The sequence below is a fragment of the Oryza sativa genome, chromosome 12 (genome assembly GCF_034140825.1).
Source record: "Oryza sativa Japonica Group chromosome 12, ASM3414082v1".
NCBI classification, from domain to species: domain Eukaryota; kingdom Viridiplantae; phylum Streptophyta; class Magnoliopsida; order Poales; family Poaceae; genus Oryza; species Oryza sativa.
Genome location: NC_089046.1, coordinates 23,607,969 through 23,627,435, shown reverse-complemented (window position 1 = coordinate 23,627,435; position 19,467 = coordinate 23,607,969). Strand labels below are relative to the sequence as shown.

Genomic DNA, 19,467 nt, shown 5'->3' with positions numbered 1-19,467 from the left:
CATCTGTGGAGGGAGAAGCGGACGGGGAGGTGATGGTGGCCGCCGCCGGCGTCGCTTGCTGCTCCGCCTCCATGTCCTTCACAGGCGCTGGCTGCGGCCCTCATGGCTTGCTGCTCCGCCATCCCGATGCTGCCCTCACCATGTCGTCCCTCTCTGTCGTCGACCTCTCCTATTTCCTGGGCTTTGATGTCGCTAGCCTTGTTTGCTTTGCTGGAGGTCACCGGCCAGCCTCCTTGTAGCCGACCCCTTGACGGGTAGAAGAAGAAAGAAGATGGAAGTGATGGAAAACGTGACGGCGATGGCGCAGTTCTAATTTGGCAAAATTTCAATGGCACCCAGCTGATACCGTGAATAATAGTAATGATATTTTTCTAAATCTGTAAAGTTGCAGTGGTACTGATCAAATTAACCCATTCTTGTCCCCTTGAAACACATGATGAAAGCTCATGCTCATATTTTCAAAATACTTCTCCAAGTATATATTTTCTAAAAAAAAACTTTCTTCTACTATATTGCTTCGATTACTCATACTGCTTAGTTTTCGGTAACTCCCACCTCTAGGATTCACGGCCTCTAACCACTTCAATAAGGAGCCTTTCCACCGTCAACACTGACCTACCGCTCTCCTCTCTCATGGCTAAGGTGGTGCCATCACCGCTTGTTGCCACGGTCGTAAGGTGCAGTTGTAGTTACGACTGCACCTGATCTCAATCCGCGGAGGTGGGCTAGTGGTCATGGCAACGGATTGAGATTAGGTGCAGTCATAACTGCGGCTGCACCTTACGACCGCATGCATTTTCAGCCATTCATTTTTGGGATCAATGGTTGCTACAGTGTTCGTCCTACAGTACCCATGAATAGTACTTTATGGCATAGTACTTTGCTACAGTAACCAATCTAATCCTTACCGTTAGATTTAGATCCAATGTAGCTGTTACAACTGCTTAAGTTGCAGTCCATACTACTACTGCATCTGATTCGGATCCCACCGCTGCTATAGCCATCCCTTTTAAGCTGGGGAATACTTTCTACCTTCCCCACACCGATGCCCCCTTGTCTAACCTTGAAACCTAACCACTCGGAGGCCCATGGAGTTTGCCAGAGATAAAGACGAGAATGAATCACATAGCAAATTGCATGGTTACAAAAATTTATGTGATTTTGCCAAAAAAGGGCCCAAGCCTTGTTTTGAACCTGGAACTTTTTGGGCCGGGCCTAGCTTTACTCGGTCGTTTTCCTCGGCCATTTTCAGGTCACGAAATAGAGGCCCGATCCTGGTGTATATGTCATGCCAGGCCCTGGTCGGCCTTTTTGGGACTGAACTTGGTTTTAACAGGACTAACTGCATTCATAGTCGAATAATAAAAAATGCACCATGATAAAAAAAAAGACATAAAAGGAAAAAAATATTTTACTCTTTTCTTTGACGTATATAATTAGGGAAATGCTATGCCGTTCGGACGGGATGATACCTCAGAGGTATCGTCTAATACCTGTTAAGTATCGGCTGATACCCCATTCAGATGAGATGATACCTTCGAGGTATACCTACTAGGTATTAGGCGATACATATAAGGTATCACCCTGTCCGAAAGGATACTGTCACGTAGCATTACCCTATAATTATCTACCGATCCTTCCGTTCCATTCCAAAATATAATGATTTTTCAAGTTTTTCATGGGGATTAATTAGGAAATAAGATGGAATTGAATGAGGAATGATTGTGATAGCTTGAGATGAGAAAGTATGTGAAAGAAATTAAATGAGAGATTGTTTTGATTGATGAGATGAGGGAGTAGGTACTAGAGAGGTTATATTCTTGGACAAATTTTAATCGCGATGTTGTCATATTTTAGGATGAAGGGATCAACGTATAATTTGGTGATTGCACACAACATAAAAGCCGGAATTGATGTATTTACAGGAAAGAGCTAGCAACAGGTTGATGCCGGGTTATTTCATTTCATGATTGTAGTATGAGAGCACACCAGATACATACGTAGGGATGGTAAAGGACCCAACTTTTTAGACTATAAAATTTAAGAGCTGGGTGTAAATAGGCCGGGTGGGTTGAACTTTTATTCATTTTGAACTAAAAAAATATTTTTAAGAACTAGGTAGAATTGTAAAACAACCCATGCGCCTTGACTATTACCACCCCTACACGTACATGCATGGCTCATAGGCACATACATGTAGCTCAAATGGAGATGCTGTTGGGGATGCCCATCTCCATCACCGACGACATGTCCTTGGGGTCACCATAGCACGGCTTTAGCAGCACATATGGCACCACACCAGGGCCCCACCGGTTCCTCCGCTCCGGATCCCTGTTCCGGCGGTCGATCGTCTCCGCGATCCTCATCATCCTCTCGTTGAACCTCCCGAACGCCGCCCTCACCTCCCTGTTTGCCATCCACGCCGCCTCCGTGTGCGTGCCCATGTACTCCTCGCTTGGCGAGTGCGACGACAACAGGTTGAGCGCTGGCAAGATGAGGGTAGTCTGGTACTGCGACGGGAACGTGTCCAGCAAAACCCTGACAGGATCCTCAACGAATGTCGGTTGCATGCCCTCGCACCCGTGCTCCTCCTCCGTCGGCATGTTTCGCCGCGCGATGGTGGGACGGTTGGGGAAGTAGCCGGCGTAGGGGTACTGGCCGAAGTTCACCGCTGCGTGGTGCCCCGATGCGACCCAAATAATGGTGGTCAGGACCTTGATGAGGCTCCCATGGCAGTCCAGCTCTGGCCATCCGTCCTTCTTGTCCGGGTGGCCATTCGTTTGCACCTCGTTCCACCAACCATGGAGCTCCTCATCAGAGTAAATGTCCGACGCTGACGGGTAGTAATGGTTCACATGGTCTGACACCCACTCCTTGATAGAGTCCCAGACGAGCAGGCCGTCGTTGGCATACGGGTAGTCCTCTATCGTTAGCTTCAGCTTGCCATCCTCCCCATGGAATGCCATTCCCCTGAATTTGAAACAAATTATATATCATATAAGAAAAAACATTTTTTGTCACTCGAGTGGATATACAATAGTTTCGTGCATATAATATATATATCACCTTATAGACATGTAATTTTAAAATCAATTTATATAAGTAGCTAACAAAGTAACAAATATCGAACGCAATTTTGACAGCCATATTTGTTACTACTTGTGTATAGGTACATTTAATTTGAACACACATATTTACAGAGCGATATATTACATATTTACATCTTACCAAATCTATTCTATTTGTAACATGCACGAAACGGGTGTACGTGATTAACACACATATTACCTCCGGATGAGATCGGCGGGCAGAGCCTCCATGTCGAACCTCCAAAACTTGTCGTAAACCGCCGAGCTGAGCTCCATGCAGAGCTTCCCCGGCGCGAAGGCGCTCTCGATGATTCCATTGGCGTTGATGAGCATCCCGCGCGCTTGGGCGTTGATCTCCATGGTGAAGCGGAAGTGCGGGTGCAGCAGCCGGTAGATGGGGTGCATCTGGCTCAGCCGCCGGTTCGCCGCGATCACGTACGGCTCCACGCAGCAGTGCGTCCTCAGCCTGTAACACCCAAACATGATTCGCAGCAATGCAAGTGCAATCAACAGATGATGAAATTAATAGTCAACTACTAAGAGTGATTTTACAGTATTTAAGGAGGTATACAGTTTGTTTTTAAAGTAAAATATGGTATCTCCCGTTACCATTGGTACTAGAAGATACGGAAAACGTGCAGTTTATTTTTTATACGTCTTAGTATCTCTCAAGGACGGTAAAATTTCTCGTAAATTACCAGTGGCTGACGAGCTGGTGGTAGCCGGTGTCGTGGGCGAGGACGTGCGTTTTGGCGAGCTGCCACAGCCAGGACGCCGCGACGCTGGAGCCCGGCGTGAAGACCTGGCGCCACTGCGGCGTGTTGGGGGACTTGGGCCTCGTCAGCTCGATGGCGATCGGCCTCAGCGTGCCGTCCTCCGTCAGGAAGAAGAGCGTCCGCGAGGCGTACAGCGTGGTGTCGTCCAGCTCGCGCACCGCGTGCACGAACGGCAGGAGCACGTCGTGGTAGTCCAGCATGAACAGCTTCTTCTTCTCCACGGCCTGTACAGTGTATTCTCTATCTTTTAAAAGCAAGTTAAATATATATATGTGTGTATATATATATATATATTCTCTTTTTTTATGTGCCTTTTAATTCACCTCCTCTGCTGTCATGACCCCATTAATCTGCTCTTCAATCAGCTCTTTGGTGATGAGGGAGTCCCCTGGTGTGGAGATTATGGATATCCCATATCTACACGGCGATGATATTTGGACTGAATATAGGATACCGAATATAGATAGAATATCTTATTTGTATTTCGGGTTTGTTTCTTAACTTGTACATCAAGGAAACACCTTGAGACTTAGTCGGTTACGGCTGTATTTAATCTGTATCTACATATTCCGTTAGGGATATAGATATCTTTTGTAACACGGACTCCTCCCCGTATATAAGGGGGGTCCGGGTGCCTCTAGGGGCAGATGTTGATTTTCTCTAAATCATACAATCAATAATACACTCGGCGGATTCATCCCCGGACAGGAGTAGGGTATTACTTCTTGAATAAGAAGGCCTGAACCTGTATAAATCTTTTGTCTCCAAACCCATATACTTTTCTAGCTTGATAGCCACCCCCTTTTATTATTGCCGAAATCTAGTTTCGACAGTTGGCGCGCCAGGTAGGGGTAGCGTCAAGCTTTTCGCCGATCAGTGCAATGGGTTTCGTCTCCGGCATCGACGACCTCGTCTTCCCGCCCGGGCAGACGTTTCGGTTCGGCAGCCTCGACTTCGTCACCAACAACTTCGGCAAGATTTCTCTCCTCGACTCGGAATCAGACCAGTCGGGAGAGAACCGGATTTCGGTCCCGTTTGGATTCCCGAACGCGGCTGAAAGCTACTTCAAGACCATCTCAACCGAGTCGGCTTCAAACCACTCGGCCGAGATCGCATCTTCTCCAACGACACCAGATCAAGATGATGGGGCTTACCCACCAGTCCTGATGAAGCTCCCCGACGATTTAGCGGCCGTCTCCACCACGACAGCGTCTTCATCCCGTAGGCCTAGGCGGAAGTCGGCTTCAACACCGATTTCGCCTAGCTTCAGGGAAGTCGGCGTCATCCTCCAACCACTCGGCACGGTTTCGACGGATCAGCTGGATGACTACAACAGCTCTCCCACCGTCGACTCACGTCCTACTGACATCGTGGAGTACGACGAATTTAGTTCTCGCTACAACGACTTCGACGACTTCGACGACTTCGACGGAAGCCTAGATGACAACTACACCCCTCTCTACTTTGGCGTTTTCATGGCCAATAATGAGACGGAGGAGCAACGCCAAGCCCGGGAGACCGAAGAACGTCGCCAACTGGAGGAGGAGCATCAAGCACAAGAACAAGAACGGCTACGGTGTGAGCAGCAGGACCGTGAGCGGACCGCGAAGGAGGCTGAGGATCGACGTCAGCGAGCTTTGGAAGCAGGGCGCCGAGCGCGTGATCTCATCGGCCAACAAGATGTCGAAGGGACACCGGTTTTCCGCACCCCTCAACAGAATGCGGTTGCCGCGATCACCCTTCTCGACACCCTCCTCAACCAAAACGAGCTCAATCAATCCGACCACGTCGTCAACATCTTGAACCAGACGAAGACCATGATTGCGGCTTCAGTCCCAGTTAACTCCGAAAGCGTCCACACGCCGACTGGCAGCCGAGTCCCCCACTTCCGATCTCATGACTACCGTCATCCAAGCCTCAGCATCACCGGCGCAGGATCCAACCGCAGGAGCAGGGGTCACGACGAGCGGTCTGTTCACTCACCTCCCGACCTTCATAGGGAGCGCCGAGTGGAACGGCCTCGCTCACCACCTCGTCGCCGCCCCGTCGATCTTCGCGACACAATCATACAGCGCCGAGCGGCTCGAGGCCATCATCATTCGCCAGACCGCCACGACGACGACCTTGACGGAGTAGCAGCCTTCACCGACGACCTGCGTCGAGTGGATTGGCCAGCCGGCTTCAAACCGACTGGAATAGAGAAGTATGACGGTACCACTAACCCAGAATCGTGGCTTACCGTCTACGGTCTCGCAATCCGCGCAGCAGGAGGAGACAGCAAGGCCATGGCGAATTATTTACCAGTGGCTTTAGCGGATTCCGCCCGATCTTGGCTCCATGGATTGCCCCGTGGTACAATTGGATCCTGGGCTGAATTACGCGACCACTTCATCGCCAACTTCCAAGGCACCTTTGAGCGTCCCGGCACACAATACGACCTCTACAACGTTATTCAGAAGTCCGGAGAATCCCTTCGAGATTACATCCGGCGATTTTCTGAACAACGTAACAAGATCTCCGACATCACCGATGACGTCATCATCGCCGCATTCACCAAAGGGATTCGCCACGAAGAATTGGTCGGCAAGTTCGGGCGTAAGCCCCCTAGGACAGTCAAGCTTATGTTTGAAAAAGCCAACGAGTACGCCAAAGCTGAAGACGCCGTCACCGCATCAAAGCAGTCGGGTCCCAGTTGGAAGCAAAACAAGGGTACGCCGGCTACGGGAGGAGGTGGAAGTAACAATCATAAGGACCGCAAGCGTAAGCCTGCGGAACTTGTTGCAACCGCCAGTCACTCTTCTCGACAGCGTTCGCGCGTCAACACGTTCGACAAGATCATGAACTCCCAATGCCCGCACCATCCTAACTCCAACCACGTGGCCAAAGATTGTTTCGTCTACAAGCAATTCGCGGATCAATACACCAAGACTGCACGGAAGAACTCTGACGAAGAACAAAGCACGTCGAGGAAGAAGGACGACGGCGACACCCCGGCAGGTTTTCAAGATCACCGCAAGGAGCTCAACCATATCTTCGGCGACCCCCTGGCTTATGAGTCTAAACGGAAGCAGAAGTTGACTGAACGGGAGATCAATGCTGTTCAGCCCGACACGCCCCAGTATCTTCGATGGTCAGAGATTGCAATCAAGTTTGACCGCTCGGATCATCCTGACCGAGTGGTCCACCCGGGGCGGTACCCCCTGGTACTAGACCCAGTGGTCCGTAATGTCAAGCTTCGCAGAACCCTCATCGACGGTGGCAGTGCACTCAATATCCTCTTCGCCAAGACCTTGGATGATATGCAGATTCCTCGCTCCGAGCTAAAACCAAGCAATGCGCCTTTTCACGGAGTAATTCCAGGATTATCCGCAACTCCACTCGGCCAGATCACCCTCCCAGTCACTTTTGGCACTCGGGAAAACTTCCGCACAGAGAACATCAGCTTTGAAGTCGCCGATTTCGAGACAGCATACCATGCCATACTCGGACGCCCGGCGTTAGCCAAGTTCATGGCCGTCCCGCACTACACTTACATGATGATGAAGATGCCTGGTCCCCGAGGAGTCCTATCCCTACGGAGCGACATCAAGCAAGCCGTCACATGCGACAAGGAGAGTTGCGACATGGCCCAAACTCGCGAGATGGCGTCTGCCCGAGAGGATATCCGACTGGCTGCAGCCACGGCGAGCGAAGGAGAAGTGCCCGCTACCAAGATTTCAAAGAGCGGAGAAAGCGAAGCCAAGACTAAGACGATTCCCCTAGATCCCTCTGATCCTACTAAAACTGCTGTAATAGGCGCCGAGTTAGATTGTAAATAGGAAAGCGCGCTCATCACCTTTCTTCAGAACAATAAAGATATCTTTGCGTGGAAACCATCTGATATGCCCGGTATTCCTAGAGAGGTGATTGAGCACTCCTTACATGTCAAAGAAGATGCCAAGCCTATCAAACAACGACTCCGCCGATTCGCACAAGACAGGAAGGACGCGATCAAGGAGGAATTAACCAAGCTGTTAGCAGCAGGCTTCATCAAAGAAGTCCTTCATCCCGACTGGCTGGCAAACCCGGTTCTAGTTCGGAAGAAAACAGGGCAATGGCGCATGTGTGTTGATTATACTGACCTCAACAAATACTGCCCTAAAGATCCTTTTGGGTTGCCTCGCATTGACCAGGTAGTCGACTCGACCGCCGGCTGTGAGCTTCTCAGTTTTTTGGATTGCTACTCGGGGTATCATCAGATCCGACTGAAGGAATCCGACTGCTTGAAGACTTCATTCATCACGCCTTTTGGGGCATACTGCTACGTCACCATGCCGTTCGGACTAAAAAACGCAGGAGCAACTTATCAACGTATGATCCAAAGATGCTTCTCAACGCAGATCGGCCGCAACGTTGAAGCCTATGTGGATGATGTAGTCGTCAAGACCAAGCAAAAGGATGATTTGATCTCGGATCTAGAAGAAACCTTTGCGAGCATCCGTGCTTTCAGGATGAAATTGAACCCTGAAAAGTGCACCTTCGGAGTACCGTCAGGGAAGCTGCTTGGCTTTATGGTGTCTCATAGGGGCATCCAAGCCAACCCGGAGAAAGTTACTGCTATCCTCAACATGAAACCGCCAAGTACCCAGAAAGATGTTCAGAAGCTGACTGGATGCATGGCGGCGCTCAGCCGATTTGTTTCAAGACTTGGCGAGCGGGGGATGCCCTTCTTTAAGCTACTGAAGAAAACAGATGATTTCCAGTGGGGACCCGAAGCACAGAAAGCCTTTGAAGATTTCAAGAAACTCCTCACCGAGCCACCAGTCTTAGCTTCACCACATCCGCAGGAGCCGTTGTTGCTGTATGTATCAGCCACCTCCCAGGTTGTGAGCACGGTCTTGGTCGTTGAGCGCGAGGAGGAAGGCCATGTCCAGAAAGTCCAGCGACCGATTTACTTTGTTAGCGAAGTCCTAGCCGACTCCAAAACGAGGTACCCTCAGGTTCAGAAGCTGTTATATGGTATTCTAATTACTACCAGGAAGCTATCTCACTACTTTCAAGGTCACTCGGTAACGGTGGTCACATCATTTCCGCTCGGTGATATATTGCACAACCGCGAAGCAAACGGACGGATTGCTAAGTGGGCTTTGGAGTTGATGTCTTTGGACATATCATTCAAGCCTCGAATTTCAATCAAGTCCCAAGCGTTAGCTGATTTTGTCGCCGAGTGGACTGAGTGCCAGGAGGATACCCCTGCGGAGAAGATGGAGCACTGGACCATGCATTTTGACGGATCAAAACGACTTTCGGGCACTGGAGCAGGAGTGGTTTTGATTTCCCCAACTGGAGAAAGATTAAGCTATGTGCTTTGGATACATTTTTCGGCATCCCACAACGTTGCCGAGTATGAGGCCCTCCTTCATGGACTGCGGATTGCAATTTCCCTAGGGATAAAGCGTCTAATAGTCCGAGGCGATTCACAGCTGGTTGTCAACCAGGTTATGAAAGAGTGGTCCTGCCTCGACGACAATATGATGGCATATCGACAAGAGGTACGCAAATTGGAAGACAAGTTCGATGGACTCGAGCTCAGTCACGTTCTTCGACACAATAATGAAGCCGCCGACAGACTTGCCAACTTTGGATCCAAGCGCGAGGTGGCGCCCTCTGATGTTTTCGTCGAACACCTTTATACGCCGACGGTACCTCACAAAGATACTACTGAAGCTGCGGGCATTCATGACGTAGCTATGGTTGAAACCGACTGGCGAGAGCCCCTCATACGATTTTTGACTTCTCAAGAACTCCCTCAAGACAAAGATGAAGCCGAGCGGATTTCAAGGCGGAGCAAACTTTATGTTATGCATGAAGCTGAGTTATACAAGAAAAGCCCTTCGGGAATTCTGCAACGCTGCGTATCTTTAGAGGAAGGGAGACAATTGCTGAAAGACATACATTCTGGGATATACGGAAACCATGCTGCTGCACGCACCATTGTCGGCAAAGCTTACCGGCAGGGTTTCTTTTGGCCTACTGCAGTGTCCGACGCCGACAAAATTGTGCGCACGTGCGAAGGTTGCCAATTTTTCGCCAGACAAATTCACTTACCAGCTCAAGAGTTGCAAACTATCCCGCTGTCTTGGCCGTTTGCGGTTTGGGGGCTCGACATGGTTGGCCCGTTTAAAAAGGCAGTCGGCGGTTACACGCATCTCTTTGTGGCCATTGATAAATTTTCCAAGTGGATTGAAGCTAAACCGGTTGTCACAATCACAGCAGATAATGCTCGAGACTTCTTCATCAACATTGTGCATAGATTTGGAGTGCCCAATCGGATCATCACTGATAATGGCACACAATTCACTGGCGGAGTTTTTAAAGACTTTTGTGAGAACTTTGGAATTAAGATTTGCTACGCCTCAGTGGCACACCCCATGAGCAATGGACAGGTGGAGCGAGCCAATGGCATGATACTTCAAGGGATTAAAGCGCGTGTCTTTGACCGGCTAAAACCCTATGCCGGCAAATGGGTGCAACAGCTGCCATCGGTACTTTGGTCTTTGCGAACTACACCCAGTCGGGCCACAGGCCAGTCACCTTTTTTCCTTGTCTATGGGGCAGAAGCAATGTTGCCGAGTGAAGTTGAATTTGAATCTTTGCGCTTTCAAAATTTCCGTGAAGAACGCTACGAAGAGGACCGAGTGGATGACTTGCACCGATTGGAAGAAGTCCGCGAAGCAGCTTTGATTCGGTCGGCTCGATACTTACAAGGGTTGCGGCGTTACCATAATCGCAATGTTCGATCCCGTGCCTTTTTAGTTGGCGACCTGGTTTTGCGGAAAATTCAAACTACCCGGGATCGGCACAAGTTATCTCCTCTATGGGAGGGGCCATTTATCATCTCTGAAGTCACCCGGCCAGGTTCCTATCGACTCAAGCGCGAAGACGGTACTCTCGTCGACAACTCTTGGAACATTGAACATCTTCGTCGTTTCTATGCTTAGGCTTATCATTGTACTTCCCTATCTTGACTGTCAACATCAAGTTTTCTCCTCGAAGTTGTCAGTCGGGGGCTATCATCATAATAATAGAGTGTGATTTTTTATCAATTCAATTTGCTTACTTGGTTTATCATTGCCTTGTTCGATTTTTCTACTTAGTTTGCGAGGACTGAAAGTTTTTAATAGCTTCTTTGGGTTTTAGGCTCAACAGAGCTTGATAAAAGCTTTTAAGAAATCAAAGACTTGGCTAGAGTTATCAAGCACAGCATAAATACACCAGTATTGTACAAATTGAGCCTCCATTTGCTACATTTATACTCAGTCAGAATCAGTCCTTTCATCATCAGAGTTATTGTTGCTCGGCTGAAGGTCGTTGTTGCGGAATTGATCTACAACATCACTTGCAATCTTGTCAGCCGCATTTTGAGCATTGCTGATAAGATCAAGAGCAACTTCTTCGCTTGTCCCGTCTGCAAATCCATCAATGGTGTCGATTTCAATCCTCGGGTACAAGGATTTGGTCATCGCCAATGCCATGCTAGCTCCCATACTTCCAGCTTTCTTGATATTCTTGAAGTATACATCCGGTGCAACTCTCAGCTTGTCAAAGATTTCGGTTGCGTCAAGTGCACTCGGACCACTGTTATTAAGGAACATAGCTTGGACAAGTGGTGTAGCGACATTGGCGACTTCGTCTCTTGCTCCTTCAAGCTTCTTGATCTTACCAACCAGGACATCAAACTGAGCTTGAGATTTGATTTTACGGTCTACAAAACACATTTATAATAAGAATCTGCTGCATTAAAGAGAGGAAAGTTCAAATTGTCAGCTGGCAGTACCTTCAACCTCCTTCAAGGCTGAGTCCCTTTCCGTAGCCAGTTCTACCTTGTCTCTTTTCAAGGCTTCAATTTGCTTCTCCATCTGAGCCATTCTGGTGGCTTGCGCTGTTTGAAATCCAAATATTTGAGGATGCAGTTATGACAGCATAAATCAATGGAACAGATCTGGAAGATTACCTTTTGATGAACCACTCAGCTCGAAGTTTGAATCCTGGAGCTGAGCAATTCGCTCCCTTAATTCCTTCTCCGTTTTCTTGGCATGCTCCTTGGCCTCGTGTAGCTGGCTCCTAACGGCTTCAAGAGTTCCCAAATGAGGAACCAGCTTTTCTAAGGTTGTGGTCTTGGCCTCATTGCGAAGATGGATCCTCTACACGGTGGTTCATGGATTAGTTTTGCTAACGAGACAATAAAGTCATCAAAGGCAGTCACCTAGAAGACTTACATTCACAATGCGAGTAGCTTCTCCAAGTACTTTCTTCAGCTGGCACACTTCCTCATCTTCTTTTTGGCGATTTATGACAATGCCAGAAACTTGAGAGTTCTCGTCCCACCATTTGAGTAAGATAGGAGGACGAGAGTCATCAGCTGCCTTTATGCGGAGAATTTCTTCTTCGTCACCGCCTAGTGGACCTGATGTATTCCCAAAACATTAGGCGAACAAGTTGGAGTTATTCAGAACGGCATCACTTGAGAAGATGGGTTACCTGAAGATGTGCCTAGCTGAGCGTGAGGTGATCCTTGCTCTTTTTCCGGAGACCCAATCACCGAGACGTTACCAACTTCTGGTCCTTGAGAAGTTGTCTGCGCTTCAGCTTCAGGAATCTCTTGGTTTAGACCCACATCCGACTGGTTTCCAGTCGGGGGTTCTTGGGTTGTTGCAGTTTCAGTTGCTTCCGACTGGTTTCCAGTCGGCGGCTAGTCACTCGGATCGGCCTTGTCATCCGAAGCATGGGCGCCAGTCGGCTGGCTTTCGGCAGTCGGCTGGCTTTCGGCAGTCGGCTGGTTTTCGGCAGTCGGCTCAGCGTCTTTGGATAAATTTGGCTCTGTCACAGCCGGATCAGGATCTTTTCCAGTTGGATCTATGTCGGATGGTTTCCTGCACAGTGCCCTTTCAACATTCAGCGTAATTTCTATGAGAGAAGTATGTCAAAGGGAGATGGTACCGAGAGGTTTATACCTGGAAGATGTTCTAATCTTTGGAATTTGGCGGCCAGCCAGTTTTTTCTTGGGCATGGTACGCTTTGGGAATTTATTAGGCGAGCCCTTGTCCCCAGATTTATCGTCGTCGCCTTCATCGTTGTCGAGCACCAGTTTTCTCTTGCGAGAACCTGTCTGTCCAGTTGGATTGGAGGTTTGAGGTTGCGGATCTGGTCTGATTTTTGGCCCTCCACCTCCCTGAACGGTGTGCTGACGAGGCGACCGGCGCTGAGTGATTGGGGGATCAGATTTCATCAACGCATATTCCTAAATGAGATGCTTCCACGGTTAATTAATTCAACATGAAGACAAGATAATGTTTTGGTCATAGATTGAAGATTTCAGATGCATACCTGCGGAGGCGGATTGAATGCATTATATGGCACAACTGGCAGCTGATGTGAGTAGCTGACGACAATAGCATTTGAGAAAATTTTATACATTCTCTCCTTCATGATTTTAAAGTCCAGAGGGTCTGGTTCTTCACGATTGGGATCATGCTTGCCGTCGAACTCGAATGCTGTACGGGATCTTTCTTTAATTGGTGCCAATCGGCATTTGATGAAATGCCGAGTAATCTGCTCTCCTTGCAAGCCTTGTTCTTTGAGTTTTAGCATGCGGTCCATCAATTCCAAGGCTTGAGCAGCTTCATCTCCGATTGGAAGAGAGTTCCAAGTATCTTGGTACACCGGAGGAAGACAAGAGTACTCGGGAAGAGCAGTCTCAGGATTCTGAACATAAAACCAGTTCGCATGCCACCCTTTGTTTGAGGTCTTGAAGGGCATAGAGAAATACTTCTGACTCAGAGTTACCCTCAACTGAAATCCTGCCCCTCCGACTACACATGGCTTATTCTTGTTCGGTTGGGGCTTGAGGAAAAAGATTCGGCGGAACAGAGCGAAGTGGGGTTTAATTCCCAAGAAGGCTTCACAAACATGGATGAAATTGGCGATATGGACTATGGAATTTGGGTTTAGGTGATGCAAGCTGATTCCATAGAAGTTTAATATCCCGCGGAAAAATTTTGAGGTCGGAAGAGCGAAGCCGCCATAGAAGAAATGAGAGAAGACCACAATCTCGTGTGTATCGGGGGTCGGAAAAATCTCACCGCACGCTGGCCGCCACCCGATGATCTCCTTGGCAGGGAGAACGCCGTGCGCCACCATCTCCTTCAGGTTTTCTTCCGTTACGTCGGATGGCGCCCATTGGCCTTCAAAGCTTTCTTTCTCTTCCGCCATTGATTTTACCCGAATGTGCTGATTTGATTCGAGGGATGGCTTGGGAGAGGTGAGGAATTGAGGCGGTGGATCACGGGAAGGATTTTGATGAACTTTTTGAAGGTGGATTTGAGTGGAATGGTGAACCCTAGTTTGCCGGCGCAGCTCTGTACTGCAGCAAGGAGTGGGGAAAATGGCGATAGTTCCGGCGGGGAAGACGAAGTGTCGCTTGGATCTCGGGACTTCTTGTTAAGGGTATCGGAGGTGCAAATGGGCTTAGGCCTGAACAGTACCTCAGCCCAATACTTTTAACAGCGTGGCCCATTGTGTTCCTTAGGGACTTAGGCATATTTTTTTGCTTTGGCAATTTATGCGCACAATAGTGTTGCCCAATGCTGATAAAATCCTTTTTTATGCGGTCATATAATTCTTTGGAATTATTGCAATGCAAATTAAAAGGTGCCCGACAGAAAGGTGTTATGCTGTTTTTGTAAGCTTTCTTAGGCTACAAAAGCTGTCTGGGTTAACTTGGAATGACTTGTTTTTACCATAGTCATTTCCTTGGTATGTTATATGCTTGTTTTCATTATGGTGAATAGTCATAGCCTAGGCTATTAGACTTATTCATTACCATAATTTTTATGATATTTGGTGGGTAATCTTTAGAGTTTTATATTCGGATGCCTGTCAAGTGTGTTCATTCGTGAACCTTTTAGAGTGTTAACCACTCGGATTTCTTTTATTATGGCTAAAAAGCAGTCGGCTAGAATGCCTCTTTAGGCGTCGCATATGCTTTTGTCATATGATGCACGATTGTGCTATTATTTTGTTTTCAACTATATGTTTAGTTTGTTAACTAATCACATAGTTGGGGGCTACACCTAATTAGGTGCATCTATTCGATGCACCATATTCTTTATCTTTTCGCCCTTTACAGTCTTCGTCTTCGCTACTCGGCAGGCCTTGGCATGAAAAGTTTGAAGCACTCGGATTATTATCTTTGAGAAGGCTCTGATGGTTGACTGCAAAGGTCTCGGGGGCTACTGTGGAGATTATGGATATCCCATATCTACACGGCGATGATATTTGGACTGAATATAGGATACCGAATATAGATAGAATATCTTATTTGTATTTCGGGTTTGTTTCTTAACTTGTACATCAAGGAAACACCTTGAGACTTAGTCGGTTACGGCTGTATTTAATCTGTATCTACATATTCCGTTAGGGATATAGATATCTTTTGTAACACGGACTCCTCCCCGTATATAAGGGGGGTCCGGGTGCCTCTAGGGGCAGATGTTGATTTTCTCTAAATCATACAATCAATAATACACTCGGCGGATTCATCCCCGGACAGGAGTAGGGTATTACTTCTTGAATAAGAAGGCCTGAACCTGTATAAATCTTTTGTCTCCAAACCCATACACTTTTCTAGCTTGATAGCCACCCCCTTTTATTATTGCCGAAATCTAGTTTCGACACCTGGGCCGTAGGTTTCCTCGTCCAGCTTGCTGAATATAGGGAACTCCTGCACGTACATACGTTTCATGTTGGTGTTGAGCAATTATTTGATGAGGAAATTGAATATTACTAATCGATTTGGATTAAAAAAAGACAATTAGTCAATGAATTAACGATCGACAGGATGAGGAACGTGCCGTGTCCCTGACAAGTTGGATGCTGAGAGGGTTCATCCCTGCCAGCGTTTTCCGCGCGAACTCCTCGTCTCTCAACCATGCAAGCTTGTCCTCTGCAATTTCACATAATAAGTCTGGTCGGACCGTTGTACTTCATTATAGAATTAGTGGTATCTTCGCTTTTTAATACTACATCTGTTCCAAAATGGACAAAAAAAATTATATGTCGTCGTTGATTTTTGTAACATTTTACCATTTATTTTATTTAAAAATTCAGTAGGCATATGTAAAAGTATAAATTGAGATTATAGTTTTCTTCGATAATAAAATAAGTCACAACAAAATACATGATATTTATATTATTCTTTCAATAACATGAATAGTTAAACGATATGAAAAAATGTTAACGATAGCATATATTTTAGTACAGAGGGAGTATTTGACACCATTGAGTTTTGATCATATACATTTAATATAATCCACAAACTATTTTTTTTGAAATATGTAATTATAGCTGATATTGTTGTGAATTGTTTTATCAATAAAAATGTAATTTTAGAAAGACTTATATTTCTTCATATTTTCATAATTTTTTTTGAATAAGATCTCTGTTGCGTACTGTCGTGAATCTCGGGCGTTTGGAACTTGAACAATTTGCGTAGCTCCTCCTTGAACTCCTCCTCCTCGCCCTTGAGCAACAGCTTCACCTGCCTCTGGACCATGCCGGCGAGGTAGCCGTCGACGTCGACCGCCTCCGGCTGCGACGACGGCGGCCGGTTCTTGTACCCGTCCTCGTACAGCGCGTCGATCGCCGCCAGCGACGGGAAGCTCCGCCGCCGGTCGCCGGACACCCTCCGCGCCGTGGTGAACGCCGACAGCATCGACAGCGCCCTCTTGGTGGCGAACGCGCCGGCCCTCCGCTCCGTGAACGCCTCGTCGCGTGGCACGTAGATCCCGTCGGCGGTGGCCGGCGGCGACTCCGACGACGGGTCCGCCCTGCAGCGGTGGCGGCCCGTGCGGCAGCGGCGTGGGTAGGGGCGCTCACGGCCGCCGAGCACCGGCCGACGAGTGGCCGGGTCATTGTCGGGGTCGCCGAGGTCGTTGTAGACATCGTAGTCGTAGACGCGCTCCCACTCCTTGCGCTCGCCGCGGCCATTGCCGCGGATGGCCTTGAGCTCTTCCTTGCGCAGATTCTTCACTCCCCTGGGCGTCTGAGACGGGAGGTATGACGACTGCAATATCGCATATGTAGATGAAAGCAATGAGGAAACTGTTTTAATTACTCGAGCAGACATCCCCTCGTTTATCGTATGTTAACTAAATAGTTATATTTTTCTAAAAAAAACCTAACAATATATGCATTTATATATTACTTTATAAATGTGCTAGCTTAAATTCAATTTTTATAATTAATTATAAAAAAATAAAGCTGAATTTAAAGTTACATATTTTGAAGTGATACTTACAAATTAACCAGTTATTAATAATTTTAAAACTATTTAATTGATATGCAATAAACGGGTTTCCACTTGGACGATTAGAATCTCAATCACAATAATCAGTGTGACTAATTTGCAGCCGATTGATCGATGGTGGCGATAGGGAAGGGAATAAGTTGCCTTGAGAGGGAAGAAGAAGCGGCGATCGTCGGGGTTGTTGCAGGCGATCCACGAGTTGCATTGGAAGGTGACGGCGCTCGAGTGATGGTGGCCGCCATGGAGGTGGACCTCGATGTCCGAGATATACACCTCGGTGTTGAAGCGGTTGACGACATCGACGGCACCGATGGCGCCGAATGATGATCGAACGCCGAAGCTAGACTCATATATGAAGGAGCCGGTGACGTCGTCCATGCGCAGGTATTTTGCTGGTTGGGGCTCCGTGTGCCTCTCTACATGCAGATCGATAAAAATACGAGTAAATTTCATAAAACCGTCCTCCATCCGTCCTAGAATAGGGGACATATCCGGTGAAAATGAGCTAAGTGTTAAAAACTCATGAATATCATACCTAAAAGTTTTGTAAATTCATGAAAAAAATACTTAGAGATAGGTGTAGATATGAAATACATTCTAACCAAGTCTCAAGTTCAAACTCAACTTCGTTTAGGAGTAACAAAAAAGACAAATTTCAGGTAAATAGTAACATGACACTATTCACCTAAAATTTGTCTTTTTTGTTTCTCATAAACGAACTTGAGTTTGGAGTTGAGATTTGGTGAGAATGTATTTTATATCTACACCTATGTCTAGTATTTTTTTCATAAATTTACGAAACTTTTAGGTATAATTTTCACGAGTTTTCAACACTTAGCTCATTTTCACCGGATATGTCCTCCTTAGAATATAAGCATTTTTAAATAGTGACAAACCAAATATTTTTAACTTTAACTATTTATAGTGAAAAAAAATAAAAAAAAAGATTGATAGAATGATGTTACTATATTTATCCCTAAACAAACTATCATAATATTCTACTCCATTTATTTAAATTAACTTATTTTTGAAAATATTATTGGTCAAAGTAGTATATTGAAGACTGTGTCGAAGTTCAAAAATGCTTATATTTTAGGATGGAGGTAGTATCTATTATTGTTCAAGTTACTGAAAATCATAGGAATTTTGACACGTGAGATATAACCCTAGGTATTATGGTCCTAAAGTTTCACAAAACTATGTCGTTAACCAATTTAATACACTCCTAGCTATATATCAAAATTTTTAAAAGCTATACTTACATAGATGTAACATTTATGTGATGAACTTATAAATTTGAGATGTGATTGTATAACTAAAAGCATGGTAGATCAAAATGATCAAAGTGTGGTTTTGTAAAACTTCATGACCATAATACCCAAGGTAAAACTTTTGTAAAACTAAAAAGTGCGGCAGATCAAAGTCAATAATAATTTGTTCGATTTGAATAGTTGAGGGAACAAAATGTCTGGTATTTGAATTTAGGTGGGTAATTCAAATGACTGTGATAGTTTAGGGGATAATTTAGACTTTTCCTAAATGGAGTACTCTATAGGGAGTTTCTTACCTGTACTCGAGCTAAAGAAATCAAGGAAAAGCCAGTTTCGGTTAACCATGTTGGCCACCTTCTCGGGAGTGGATATCCCCTCTTTCAAGCGCACCGCCACAGTGGCCGTCACCGTGGTTATGCCCTGTACCTGCATGGTCTGTTCTTCTTCATCGACGTCTATATGGCCTACTACTTTTCTATTATCGACCTCGGACAAGCCGATGCGGGTGCAGCTTACTTTGGAGGAGACAGCGGGGCGGCGAGGCGCCCACTGGCCTCCTAGCGAGACCGAGCTGGAGAAGGAAGAAGGGCCGCCATGGCTAGGGGATAGCACTGGCCCTAGAGGCTGTGTGGCCATAAGCATTATGGCTAAGTAGCTAGTGTGTGTTACTTCCACTTTCAAACGTATGAAAGTAGGTAAAGAAGGGTAGAGATGTTTGAAAGATCATATGCTCAGGATGTCAATTTATAGGGACGACGGACTAGGGAACGTACCACAGTACATGCATGTAACTCTGCACATGCTACATGTGGGAACACCTGCGATGCTTGGTCTATGTTACACAAAATGTTTCTACTTTTTTTTTAAAAAAAAATTGTGGCTGGATTGTGGACACGTGTTATATAGATAAATGAGAGTACAATAAGGTCATTCACGCCGAAGAGAAAAAAAAGACATAGCAAACAAAAATAACGAGTAAATTTTAC

General features: G+C 46.7%; 1 protein-coding gene across 2 annotated transcripts; it reads right to left on the bottom strand.

Moving 5' to 3' along the window:
- Window positions 1-1,918: 1,918 nt before the first annotated feature.
- On the bottom strand, window positions 1,919-19,192 carry LOC4352509 (lipoxygenase 2.2, chloroplastic). 2 transcript variants are annotated; one of them, XR_010738493.1, is made up of 6 exons: window positions 18,778-19,192; window positions 17,355-17,626; window positions 16,355-16,967; window positions 15,581-15,848; window positions 4,189-4,253; window positions 3,981-4,105 (listed from the first exon to the last, which is right to left on the bottom strand). XR_010738493.1 is itself a non-coding variant. In XM_015763380.3 (5 exons), exons 1-5 carry the CDS (start codon window positions 15,645-15,647, stop codon window positions 2,202-2,204), a joined length of 1,470 nt encoding a protein of 489 aa, XP_015618866.3. In that variant the 5' UTR covers window positions 15,648-15,662; the 3' UTR covers window positions 1,919-2,201. The 2 variants fall into 2 exon arrangements, 1 of the variants encoding a protein (XP_015618866.3); XM_015763380.3 differs by lacking the exons at window positions 16,355-16,967; window positions 17,355-17,626; window positions 18,778-19,192 and adding exons at window positions 1,919-2,970; window positions 3,289-3,555 and having other exon boundaries at window positions 3,788-4,089; window positions 15,581-15,662.
- Between the last annotated feature and the right edge of the window lie 275 nt (window positions 19,193-19,467).

Excerpts from the sequence above, each read along its gene's own strand:
- LOC4352509 (XM_015763380.3), bottom strand. The coding sequence starts at position 15,647 with ATGAAACGTATGTACGTGCAGGAGTTCCCTATATTCAGCAAGCTGGAC. Across the intron at positions 4,090-4,188 it reads GGGTCATGACAGCAGAGGAG|GCCGTGGAGAAGAAGAAGCT; the intron begins GTGAATTAAAAG and ends TACACTGTACAG. Across the intron at positions 2,971-3,288 it reads CCCGCCGATCTCATCCGGAG|GGGAATGGCATTCCATGGGG; the intron begins GTAATATGTGTG and ends TTTCAAATTCAG.